The sequence below is a fragment of the Phacochoerus africanus genome, chromosome 5, assembly GCF_016906955.1.
Source record: "Phacochoerus africanus isolate WHEZ1 chromosome 5, ROS_Pafr_v1, whole genome shotgun sequence".
Classification (NCBI taxonomy): domain Eukaryota; kingdom Metazoa; phylum Chordata; class Mammalia; order Artiodactyla; family Suidae; genus Phacochoerus; species Phacochoerus africanus.
Genome location: NC_062548.1, coordinates 23,324,724 through 23,337,784, shown reverse-complemented (window position 1 = coordinate 23,337,784; position 13,061 = coordinate 23,324,724). Strand labels below are relative to the sequence as shown.

The 13,061-nt window shown below is 47.3% G+C and overlaps 1 protein-coding gene across 5 annotated transcripts in view; it reads right to left on the bottom strand.

Annotated features, from left to right (window-relative positions):
- The window catches only part of LOC125127362 (uncharacterized), a 148,260-nt gene that overhangs the window by 8,095 nt on the left and 127,104 nt on the right, over window positions 1-13,061 (bottom strand). For all 5 annotated transcript variants that reach the window (XR_007134922.1, XM_047780269.1, XM_047780270.1 and 2 more), the window contains exons 18-21: window positions 8,979-9,110; window positions 7,188-7,258; window positions 6,286-6,373; window positions 80-211 (exon numbers count right to left, since the gene is read on the bottom strand). Coding sequence is in view for 4 of the 5 variants with exons in the window: in XM_047780269.1 (XP_047636225.1) it covers window positions 80-211; window positions 6,286-6,373; window positions 7,188-7,258; window positions 8,979-9,110 (423 nt within the window). In the remaining variant the exon portion in view is untranslated. The remainder of the gene's footprint in view (window positions 1-79; window positions 212-6,285; window positions 6,374-7,187; window positions 7,259-8,978; window positions 9,111-13,061) is intronic.

Sequence of the window (13,061 nt, the reverse complement as noted above, 5' to 3'; positions counted from 1 at the left end):
CTTCCTAGTTCATTCGTATACAGGGGACCCTAACGAAAAATTATTCTTGCATGCACCGAAGGAGAAAATCTCCACGTACCTGTCCCCGGCCCATTGGCGGGTTGCACTCGCTGGTGGCGCCAGGAGCATAACTTTCTGATGTGGCCAGAGGTGGATCTTTGTGATGTCTGTCGGTTGTTTCTTTGGATCCGGAAGCAGCATCCTATGCAATCTATCACAACAGGGAGGACTGCTGACATCTTGCTGTCAGAAGACCGTAGGGAAATTCGCACTCATTTATTCCATTTAATCTTTTGGTCCCCTGGCTCACCAGCTGCCCAGGAGTGCTGCCTGGATCAAGGTCAGACTTAGAAGGATCATGCAGTTTTAAAACAACCAACAGACAGGGTGTTTGAACAAACACCTTTGTTTGACTGAGACCTTCTAGAAACACAGCAGAGTAAGAGTGATTGTGCCTGATGGTCTGGCTCAAACACATTCAGAAGAATCATGAACCTGGGGAAAGGGTTGTAGATCCCTAAGGGCCTCGATGCCCTGTTCTACCAGGTGGAAATGGTATTCTAGAAGGCTGACTTTTAGTATGATGTTATGAGGACGACTTCATGAAGTACGGGTAACATTTTAGAAAAAGGAAGGACGGGGGCCTCGTCAATGCTCCGTATGTGTTCAGCCCTGAGTGATGGCAAGAGTAAGCTAGACATTCAGTGGTGGTTGAAAACCAGAGGGGGTAAATGGATGCCTCAAGTCGGGAAGGGTGGAAGCTTCTTCCCCAGCATCTTCATGGGAACGATGCCTCGCAGCTCACGGACAGTACCTATTTTCATCTCCTCTGATACTCAGTCCTGTTGCAGGTGAGGAAGTGCAAACAGGACCCACATGAGGAGTAACCAAGTGACAGTCCAAGCGTCACAACAATGACGAGTGATGAATCTGAGGCAGGTGGACCAGACATATTAATTAATACAACGAACCCGGAAGTTATACGCATAACTCTAGAGATAGCTCAGAGGGGTAGAAATGAGAAGAAAAACACAACAAGAAAAAATGCAGGAGACAAAGTGAGCGAGCCCATCTGAAGGAACAGCCACTCGGGGGAGCAATGTAAACTTACCTTAGCAACAGTGATTGAGATTGCCCATTCCTAAAGCATGAGCCCTGAAGTGAGAGCGTCACACTGGCCACCACATACAAACCTCTCAGGCCACAGAGCGACAGCCTGACCATGAGGCAAGAAGTGCATACGCACAGTACCATGGTGACGTGTCATCGTACCACTTTCAGAGGGAAGTCAACCCCTGCACAGGATGGGTCCAACTGCTGCCGGCAGAAAGCAAGTTTCCATGGACAAGCTTGGCTTTTCAGAGGAGCCTTGTCATTTCCGAAACGGAATCTCAGGCTCCCACAGAACCCTCTGACTAAGAAAATAATTTTCTATGAGAGAGAACGACTTGTCCCCCAGGAGGAGTTGAGAGTGAACCTTGCAGGGTGAAGAGGCAAAAAAAGCCAGCATGTGGAGAATTTAAGGAAGAACTACCCCTCCATTTCTACTCTTCCTGAGTCACTAGACATTTGCCAATCAAACCACTTCAAAACGTGAGATTTAAGGTTATTGGAACCAGGGTGAATGTTTTCATGTTTCAAGACGACTGCTATTCTGCAGTGTCCTATTCAAGTTTGCTGCTCACAAAAATTACTATTTTTGATGCACATTGCAAGTAAGTTTCCAACTTGTCACATGCTTGTATCTTACTACAGTTACTCGTACACACAACCTGAGGAAAGTTTTCTTCCTTTGCCAAAAAGAAAAAAAAAAAAAGGAAGAAAGAAAAAGAAAAAAAGAAAGTCAGTAATTATTTCTGTAATTTCTGGCTTTGAGAAAGAAAAGGAGGAAGAATGTTGTGACCATTATTCACACCGAGGATTAAAGCCGCCCTTAAGAAAAGTTTCTCCTACTTAGGAACATAAGCACAGGGGTTTCAAGACAAATTTTTCTATTAAACCATTGCGACTATTTCTAAACATGCATGTCAAAGGGGGCAATCGGTCTTTCAGGAAGAGGATACAACTTTTCCCCTAGAAGTTACGGACGGCCAGAAGTGTCCCAGTCCAGTCATAAAAGGAGCAGAATGTTTTGTAAAGCACACATGGTAATTTGTGTCTCAAATAAAAATCTCAGAACATTTTGGATGTGACAGTGATGGTGCACCAACGAGTCATCCATTTAAACAGATTAGACTTACGACGTGCCTATTTATCCAAGAAGGAACTGGTAGGTGTTTGCTGGCAAAGAGGGGCACATTCAGTTTGCAACTAAAAGAAACTTGTCAATGTCCAATTATTGATTTCAGTAGTGGAGAATTAACTGAGTTCGGATAGAGATTCAACTTGCCATGTAGATTAGGCATTCCTTTGGCCAAGCCCTAGGAAGCCCCCTGTTTTGTTTGTGGGGGGGGGGGGAATCTTCCTCTAGTCGATACTACAAATGTTTTGAAAAGCTGGTGACTATCGATACTAATGCATCAAGATAAATGATGTAAAAATGATGGGACAGGGCCAACTTGGAGAATATCACCGCTACATGCATTGTGTCATGAACAGCCTAGCCAAATCCCGCTGCCTATAAAGAGCATAAGCCACTATGCTTATGGGAGGCAATTGGTTTATGAGTGTGGAGTCCCTCCAGGTGGACTAGAGCTCTCCCCTTTTCCTCTTTGTTCTTTTTTATTTTTTTGTCAGGTGAGGATGCATGAGAAAATGACCCTGTGTAAACGCGAAAGAAGGAAGACAAAACAAGGAGAGGCGGTAGACAAGGGGATGGACAAAGGCCCTGGAGTGCACACGGGTAGCTGCAGAGGGCCAAGGAACAGGAGGAAGGCTGCTCTCCCCAGGCTTGCAAGGAGGCACCTCCCCCAGTGTTCACTCCAGGGGAGGGGATGGCCTTCCTCTTAGCCACTCAAGCAGGGGTCCAAGGAAGAACCCAAAGCATTCAATATCTGGGGGCCAACCTGAGCCAGGAGCTGCAAGACCTCTGCGCTGAGAGCAATAAAACATGACTCAAGGAAATTAAGGAGGAGTCAAAGAAGGGCAGACAGAGGCCATGCTCCTGGCTTGGAAAAAGTGACTATCCTAAAAATGGCCGTTCTACGCAAAGCAATCCACAGATTCAGTGCCATCCCTATCCGTGATCGTTTTCGCAGAACTAGAACAAAACCGTCCAAACATTTACACGGAACCTAAACAGGCCCGGAATGGCCAAGGCAATCCTGACGAGCAAAAACCAAGCAGGAGGCACACCTCTCCCAGACTTCGGTCAATATTACAAAGCTACGGTAAGCAAGACAGTGTGGCAAAGGTACCAAAACCGACACACAGACCACTGGAACAGAAGACAGAACCCAGAAATAAACCCCAAACCGACAGTCAATTATTCTTCAACAAAGGGGGCAAGAATGTCAAGGGGGAGTTCCCGTCGTGGCGCAGTGGTTAACGAAACCGTCTAGGAACCATGAGGTTGCGGGTTCGGTCCCTGCCCTTGCACAGTGGGTTAAGGATCCGGCGTTGCCGTGAGCTGTGGTGTAGGTCTTAGAGGCGGCTTGAATCCTGTGTTGCTGTGGCTCTGGCGTAGGCCGGTGGCTACAGCTCCGATTGGACCCCTAGGCTGGGAACCTCCATATGCCGCAGGAGCGGCCCAAGAAATAGCAAAAAGACAAAAAAAAAAAAAAAGAATGTCAAGGGGGGGAAAGACAGTCTGTTCAGCGAGTGGTGCTGGGAAGCTGGACAGCCACATGAAAATCCATGAAACTGGAAAACAACACCCTCAAACCGTGCACAAAAAGAAACTCAAAACGGCTTAAAGACTTAGACCTAAGACAAGACACCATCAAACTCCTGGAAGAGAATGTCGGCCAAATGTTCTCTGACATCAGAGGATTTCTGTGGGTCACACTGAGCGCAAGGAAAAAGAAACCAAAGCAAAACTGAACAAACGGGTCCTAATCAAACTCATGTGCTTTTGCACAGCAAAGGAACTCATTCAAAATAACACAACCGCTGGAATGGGAGAAAGTATTTTCAAGTGATGCTACTGACAGTGGCCTCACATCTAAAATATACAAAAACGAAAAAAAAAAAAAAAAATCCCCCCCAAAACCACATTTCCACCATAACAGCAAAAACAAACAACAACCCATTTGAAAAATGGGCAAGAGAACTGAATAGACAGTTACCCAAGGAAGATGACCAACAGGCACACGAAAACATGGTCAACACCATGAATGATTAGAACAAGGCAAATCCAAGCTGCTAAGAAGTACCACCTCGCACCTGTCAGAAGGGCCATCATTAGTAAGTCTAGAAATTACAAATGCTGGAGAGGGTGTGGAGAAGAGGGTACCCTCCCACCCTGTTGGTAGGAATGTAACTTGGCACAGCCGCTATGGAAAACACCATGCAGGGACCTCGGAAAACTAAATGTAGAACTAGCATGTGGCCCAGAAATCCCACTCTTGGGCGTATGTGGGGACAAGACTTGCCTTGAACAAGACACATGCACCCATGGACGTTGACGACAGCGCCGAGTGTCCAGTGCGGCACTCCTCACACTAGCCAAGACGTGGAAACCACCTAAACGTCCACCGACAGATGAATGGGTCAACAAGAGGTGGGATATATACACAATGCGGTACTCCTCAGCCATGAAAGGAAGGAATAGTGCCATTTGCAGCAAAGTGGATGGAACTAGAGGCGCTCATCCTAAGCAAAGCCCCTCAGAAAGAGAAACACCAACCCCACATGGTGTCACTTATATCTGGACTCTAAAACACAGCACAAATGATCCTTTCCACGGAACAGAAACTCAAGGACTCGGAGAAGAGACTTGTGCTTGCCAATGGGGTCAGGGAGGAAGTGGGATGCACTGGGACTCTGGGCTTAAGGGATGCAAACAATTGCATCTGGACTGGCTATGCAATGAGAGCCCACTGGATCGCACAGGGATACAATATCCAGCCACTCACGAAGGAACGTGATAGAGGATAGTGGGAGAAAATGTAAGCACGTATATGTGTGTGTCTGTGTGCGTGTGCGCACGCGTGTGCGACAGGATCACTTTCCTGCACAGCAGAAATTAACAGAAAAATTTAAACCGAGTGTAAAGGGAAAAATTAAAATCATTAAAAAAACTTAGAACTTTCCTGGAGGGATAATTCTAGGAAAAGTATGCTGTTGAAAGGATCTTAAACCCAAAACGTTGATCTTAAACCAAAAATAGAACACATGACAATACTGAAATCCAACCATTAATAACAGCCACTATCCATCACATGACAGTTGTTCTGCAGGCTTCATTTTGTGCATGGGCCCTGAGCAAAAGGATGTCTGCCCTCCCAAGAACCTTACAACAAGAGGGACTTACTTCATGGAGAGAAACACAGAGGGAGCACGGAGTCCTTCTCACCCAGATGGGCAGTGAGTTTGTACAATGGTGCCGGACACCAGGCTAAGGATGAGGGTGAACTCTGAGCTCTTACTTGCAAGATCGCCTGGGTGTGTGCTACCTAGGGTGGCCAAATGTAAGAATGACAGTGACCCTGTCCAATACAAGAATACGCCTCGCCGATTCCCATCTGCTTTGGCCATGTTGAAGCAATGACCGCAGCACTGACAGGGACCTTTTAAAATGCACAGCATCGACAGGACCTCTGGAGACCCTGGTATTCCCGGGCATAGACACGGAGCAGGGACCCTCCCTGCCCCGTGCTCCCCACGAACGACCAAGTCCTGGCTGAGGGAGAGGTGCAGGTCAGGGGTCCAGAGCATCCCCATAGGGAACCCAGCCTGGGTCCCACTTTGGCTTTCCCACGTAGGAGGTCAAGAGCTTGGGCCAACTCTCTCTGCACCATCTCCACCTGAGCAACGGGAAAATTAAGCCAACGTGGGGACAGCGGTGGTGAGGGGCGAATGCATGCCTATAGGGGTGGTACGCAGAGGTGATGGGATGTTTCTTAAGGAACGCTGAGCGGTGTATTTTCTGTATAAATAGGAGAGAGCTCATGAGGAAACAGATACTTACACCACATGTGCTCACACATGGACCTCACTCCCTGTCCCTCGGAATGTGTCACAACCCAAGGAATCAACACAAGAGACTTGTGTCCAGGGCAGGTGCCACCAGGGCATCACTATGACTGGGAAAGAGCTGCCTGCTCCACATCCCAGACTACCCCCTTTCCAAAAGGAACCCAGGATCTGGCTGCTCTCCAACCAATGCCCGCAAGGAAGACCCACCTTTTTCTTCTTCACCCCGATTGTTTGTCACTGGAGTGCTGCTCTCCAAAGCCATGCCATTATTATTAGTTGTGTCATCGGCCAGCATCTAGTGCAAGAAAACAGTGTGAGACTCTAAGCTTCCTGGTCTCTATGGACATGAGAATTTTCACGGTCTTTCTGCCCAGCAAAACCCAAAAGGGAAACACTCCTCGAGTCCATGGTCCCAAAGAAAACACAGAGGTCATCCTGGACAAAGGCTTCAAATCTTCCTGTAGGAATTCTTATGTGTACTTTGACCAAAACCCACCAAATTCTCTTGCAAGGAGGGCAGTCCTCTGCTGGTAACATTGCTCTCAGCCGCACTTCCAGTTTCTAGAGGCTGCTGTCAATTTTTCAATCAGTCATGCATCGGGAGAGACATTCAGTCAACACTCGTCCAACCCAGGAAAAATGTAGGTCTCCACTGATTTGAACAGTGTAGACTTGCATAGTTGAAATTGACAGACAAAAGGAGGAAATTGGAGTTCCCGTTGTGGCACGGTGGAACCAAAACTGACTAGAAAGCATGAGGTTGCGGGTTTGATCCCCGGACTCGCTCAGTGGGTTAAGGATCTGGTGTTGCCATGCGCTGTGCTGTAGGTCACCGACTCGGCTCACATCGTGACTTGCTGTGGCTGTGGTATATGCCGGCAGCTGTAGTTCTGATTAGACCCCTAGCGTGGGAAACTCCATGTACAGCAGGTGCAGCTGTTCAAAACCAAAACCAAAACCAAAACCAAAACCAAACGAAAACCAAAACCAAAACGAGAGAGAGAGAGAGAGAGAGAGGGAGAGGGAGAGGGAGAGGGAGAGAGAGAAGACAAAAGAAAAATTGAGGAAATGAAGTTATGCTTTTATCTCAGATAAGAAAAGGCACTTACTGTGCAGCCACTTGGAGCCTCTATTCCTCCCGTGGTGCTGGGCAGCCTTTCATGGAAGTCCGGGATTTCTTCTAGGAGGACACAGATGGAAGGGTCATGATATTGGTGACGCTGCTCAGGAACTATTCAGGCAGCATTGTTGGGGAGTGGTGTGTGAACACAGGGAGGGAGGGGAAGGATGTGGGTGATTTTTTAAGCATGGGCACACATGCTGTTGGCTGACCACTCCGGTGGGATGAGGCTGGCCAAGGGGAGGTTCCTTGGCATAATGAGAAGGGGAGCTTTAAGCTTCCTAGCCAAAGCCAACATACTCAATTCAATGTAGGCAATTTGAAAAGAGGTAAATTCCAAATTCATGTTCTGGGGAACCTCCCGCTGTGGCTCCATGCATTAAGGACCCGAAGCTGTCTCTGTGAGGAGGCAGGGTCGCTCCCTAGCTTCCCTCAGGGGCCTAAGGATCCAGGGTTGCTGCATGCTGCGGCGTAGTGTGCACATGTGGCCTGGATCCGGTGGTGCCATGGCTGGGGTACAGCTCTGGGTGAACCCCTCCCCTGGGAACTTCCATATGCCACAGGTGTGGCCACACACACATAACAAAACAAAAACAAGTCATGCCATGTTTCAAGGACAGAGTCCAATGACTCCTCCAGCCTATTTTAAATCCCGTGGCGACTCCCACTACTTCTTGGAATGTTCCAAGACCATTTTTCATCTCCACATGGTCACATGCCCTGCTTCTGCTCAGCATAGGGTGATGGCACAGGTATAGTATTTATCCTTTGCGTAACTGCTAACTATACAGTTCCGTAGCCTTTTTGACTTCCACACGCCTTTCTACCCATCAATACTACCTACACCCCCACCTTTGTCATCCTACCCAGCATGACCCATCACCACTCACCTTCCCCTGGCCACCAGGCCTTGGTAATTCCTGCTTCTGCTATATGAATGTGCCTACACAAGTAGTATTACACGGTATCCGTCTTGCTGTGCACCTGCCTTATTTCACTCACCACAATAGATTTTTGTAGTGTTTGGTCCACCCGTACCCTAACGTATTTCCAGCTTTAACTCCACTCTGCGGCTAAAGAGTAGCTCATTCGGAGTTTCTTTTGCATTTCATTTTGCCAGTCCTCTCATTCATCATCACATTCATCAAGGCCTTTTGCATAATGCCCATCTTTGGACTCCTGGGAGAAACAGGCCAGGGAGCATTCGGGTATGGATTTCTCTGTGCTATAATGGTGAGAAATCACACTGCACATCTGTCAAAGGGCAGAGCTTGTAAGAGCACCAAGTATGACTCCTAAGGCAAACTATTAGTGTTCCGCTAATTGGAATAAAGGTCCCACCAGCATGTTATACATTGTCAAGGGCTGGACCTGGAGCGGTGGGATTCGGGAACCGTCTGTGTCATCTGTTGGACTTCCTTGTCCACATAATCCAGGTCGAAACAATGTCTAGTAATTTAAAGACACCTGGAAACACGGCTTCCCTGAGGGAGACACAGCAGCTAATGTCCAAAAGCCAGCCATCATCGACACCCTGGCTAGAGATCATCTTCACCCTCCAACATCAACCGGCTGTTGAGATTTCAAAGTCGTTTTAATTCCACAGGTGTAAACACTACCACCTGACTAAGTGTGTTTCAACTTGGACACGCACACACGCATGCACGCACGCACGCACGCACAAAGGATACCACAAAAATACTTCCTAGTTCATTCGTATACAGGGGACCCTAACGAAAAATTATTCTTGCATGCACCGAAGGAGAAAATCTCCACGTACCTGTCCCCGGCCCATTGGCGGGTTGCACTCGCTGGTGGCGCCAGGAGCATAACTTTCTGATGTGGCCAGAGGTGGATCTTTGTGATGTCTGTCGGTTGTTTCTTTGGATCCGGAAGCAGCATCCTATGCAATCTATCACAACAGGGAGGACTGCTGACATCTTGCTGTCAGAAGACCGTAGGGAAATTCGCACTCATTTATTCCATTTAATCTTTTGGTCCCCTGGCTCACCAGCTGCCCAGGAGTGCTGCCTGGATCAAGGTCAGACTTAGAAGGATCATGCAGTTTTAAAACAACCAACAGACAGGGTGTTTGAACAAACACCTTTGTTTGACTGAGACCTTCTAGAAACACAGCAGAGTAAGAGTGATCGTGCCTGATGGTCTGGCTCAAACACATTCAGAAGAATCATGAACCTGGGGAAAGGGTTGTAGATCCCTAAGGGCCTCGATGCCCTGTTCTACCAGGTGGAAATGGTATTCTAGAAGGCTGACTTTTAGTATGATGTTATGAGGACGACTTCATGAAGTACGGGTAACATTTTAGAAAAAGGAAGGACGGGGGCCTCGTCAATGCTCCGTATGTGTTCAGCCTGAGTGATGGCAAGAGTAAGCTAGACATTCAGTGGTGGTTGAAAACCAGAGGGGGTAAATGGATGCCTCAAGTCGGGAAGGGTGGAAGCTTCTTCCCCAGCATCTTCATGGGAACGATGCCTCGCAGCTCACGGACAGTACCTATTTTCATCTCCTCTGATACTCAGTCCTGTTGCAGGTGAGGAAGTGCAAACAGGACCCACATGAGGAGTAACCAAGTGACAGTCCAAGCGTCACAACAATGACGAGTGATGAATCTGAGGCAGGTGGACCAGACATATTAATTAATACAACGAACCCGGAAGTTATACGCATAACTCTAGAGATAGCTCAGAGGGGTAGAAATGAGAAGAAAAACACAGACAAGAAAAAATGCAGGAGACAAAGTGAGCGAGCCCATCTGAAGGAACAGCCACTCGGGGGAGCAATGTAAACTTACCTTAGCAACAGTGATTGAGATTGCCCATTCCTAAAGCATGAGCCCTGAAGTGAGAGCGTCACACTGGCCACCACATACAAACCTCTCAGGCCACAGAGCGACAGCCTGACCATGAGGCAAGAAGTGCATACGCACAGTACCATGGTGACGTGTCATCGTACCACTTTCAGAGGGAAGTCAACCCCTGCACAGGATGGGTCCAACTGCTGCCGGCAGAAAGCGAGTTTCCATGGACAAGCTTGGCTTTTCAGAGGAGCCTTGTCATTTCCGAAACGGAATCTCAGGCTCCCACAGAACCCTCTGACTAAGAAAATAATTTTCTATGAGAGAGAACGACTTGTCCCCCAGGAGGAGTTGAGAGTGAACCTTGCAGGGTGAAGAGGCAAAAAAAGCCAGCATGTGGAGAATTTAAGGAAGAACTACCCCTCCATTTCTACTCTTCCTGAGTCACTAGACATTTGCCAATCAAACCACTTCAAAACGTGAGATTTAAGGTTATTGGAACCAGGGTGAATGTTTTCATGTTCAAGACGACTGCTATTCTGCAGTGTCCTATTCAAGTTTGCTGCTCACAAAAATTACTATTTTTGATGCACATTGCAAGTAAGTTTCCAACTTGTCACATGCTTGTATCTTACTACAGTTACTCGTACACACAACCTGAGGAAAGTTTCTTCCTTTGCCAAAAAGAAAAAAAAAAGGAAGAAAGAAAAGAAAAAAAGAAAGTCAGTAATTATTTCTGTAATTTCTGGCTTTGAGAAAGAAAAGGAGGAAGAATGTTGTGACCATTATTCACACCGAGGATTAAAGCCGCCCTTAAGAAAAGTTTCTCCTACTTAGGAACATAAGCACAGGGGTTTCAAGACAAATTTTTCTATTAAACCATTGTGACTATTTCTAAACATGCATGTCAAAGGGGGCAATCGGTCTTTCAGGAAGAGGATACAACTTTTCCCCTAGAAGTTACGTACGGCCAGAAGTGTCCCAGTCCAGTCGTAAAAGGAGCAGAATGTTTTGTAAAGCACACATGGTAATTTGTGTCTCAAATAAAAATCTCAGAACATTTTGGATGTGACAGTGATGGTGCACCAACGAGTCATCCATTTAAACAGATTAGACTTACGACGTGCCTATTTATCCAAGAAGGAACTGGTAGGTGTTTGCTGGCAAAGAGGGGCACATTCAGTTTGCAACTAAAAGAAACTTGTCAATGTCCAATTATTGATTTCAGTAGTGGAGAATTAACTGAGTTCGGATAGAGATTCAACTTGCCATGTAGATTAGGCATTCCTTTGGCCAAGCCCTAGGAAGCCCCCTGTTTTGTTTGTGGGGGGGGGGGAATCTTCCTCTAGTCGATACTACAAATGTTTTGAAAAGCTGGTGACTATCGATACTAATGCATCAAGATAAATGATGTAAAAATGATGGGACAGGGCCAACTTGGAGAATATCACCGCTACATGCACTGTGTCATGAACAGCCTAGCCAAATCCCGCTGCCTATAAAGAGCATAAGCCACTATGCTTATGGGAGGCAATTGGTTTATGAGTGTGGAGTCCCTCCAGGTGGACTAGAGCTCTCCCCTTTTCCTCTTTGTTCTTTTTTATTTTTTGTCAGGTGAGGATGCATGAGAAAAATGACCCTGTGTAAACGCGAAAGAAGGAAGACAAAACAAGGAGAGGCGGTAGACAAGGGGATGGACAAAGGCCCTGGAGTGCACACGGGTAGCTGCAGAGGGCCAAGGAACAGGAGGAAGGCTGCTCTCCCCAGGCTTGCAAGGAGGCACCTCCCCCAGTGTTCACTCCAGGGGAGGGGATGGCCTTCCTCTTAGCCACTCAAGCAGGGGTCCAAGGAAGAACCCAAAGCATTCAATATCTGGGGGCCAACCTGAGCCAGGAGCTGCAAGACCTCTGCGCTGAGAGCAATAAAACATGACTCAAGGAAATTAAGGAGGAGTCAAAGAAGGGCAGACAGAGGCCATGCTCCTGGCTTGGAAAAGTGACTATCCTAAAAATGGCCGTTCTACGCAAAGCAATCCACAGATTCAGTGCCATCCCTATCCGTGATCGTTTTCGCAGAACTAGAACAAAACCGTCCAAACATTTACACGGAACCTAAACAGGCCCGAATGGCCAAGGCAATCCTGACGAGCAAAAACCAAGCAGGAGGCACACCTCTCCCAGACTTCGGTCAATATTACAAAGCTACGGTAAGCAAGACAGTGTGGCAAAGGTACCAAAACCGACACACAGACCACTGGAACAGAAGACAGAACCCAGAAATAAACCCCAAACCGACAGTCAATTATTCTTCAACAAAGGGGGCAAGAATGTCAAGGGGGAGTTCCCGTCGTGGCGCAGTGGTTAACGAAACCGTCTAGGAACCATGAGGTTGCTGGGTTCGGTCCCTGCCCTTGCACAGTGGGTTAAGGATCCGGCGTTGCCGTGAGCTGTGGTGTAGGTCTTAGACGCGGCTTGAATCCTGTGTTGCTGTGGCTCTGGCGTAGGCCGGTGGCTACAGCTCCGATTGGACCCCTAGGCTGGGAACCTCCATATGCCGCAGGAGCGGCCCAAGAAATAGCAAAAAGACAAAAAAAAAAAAAAAAGAATGTCAAGGGGGGAAAGACAGTCTGTTCAGCGAGTGGTGCTGGGAAGCTGGACAGCCACATGAAAATCCATGAAACTGGAAAACAACACCCTCAAACCGTGCACAAAAAGAAACTCAAAACGGCTTAAAGACTTAGACCTAAGACAAGACACCATCAAACTCCTGGAAGAGAATGTCGGCCAAATGTTCTCTGACATCAGAGGATTTCTGTGGGTCACACTGAGCGCAAGGAAAAAGAAACCAAAGCAAAACTGAACAAACGGGTCCTAATCAAACTCATGTGCTTTTGCACAGCAAAGGAACTCATTCAAAATAACACAACCGCTGGAATGGGAGAAAGTATTTTCAAGTGATGCTACTGACAGTGGCCTCACATCTAAAATATACAAAAACGAAAAAAAAAAAAAAAATATCCCCCCCAAAACCACATTTCCACCATAACAG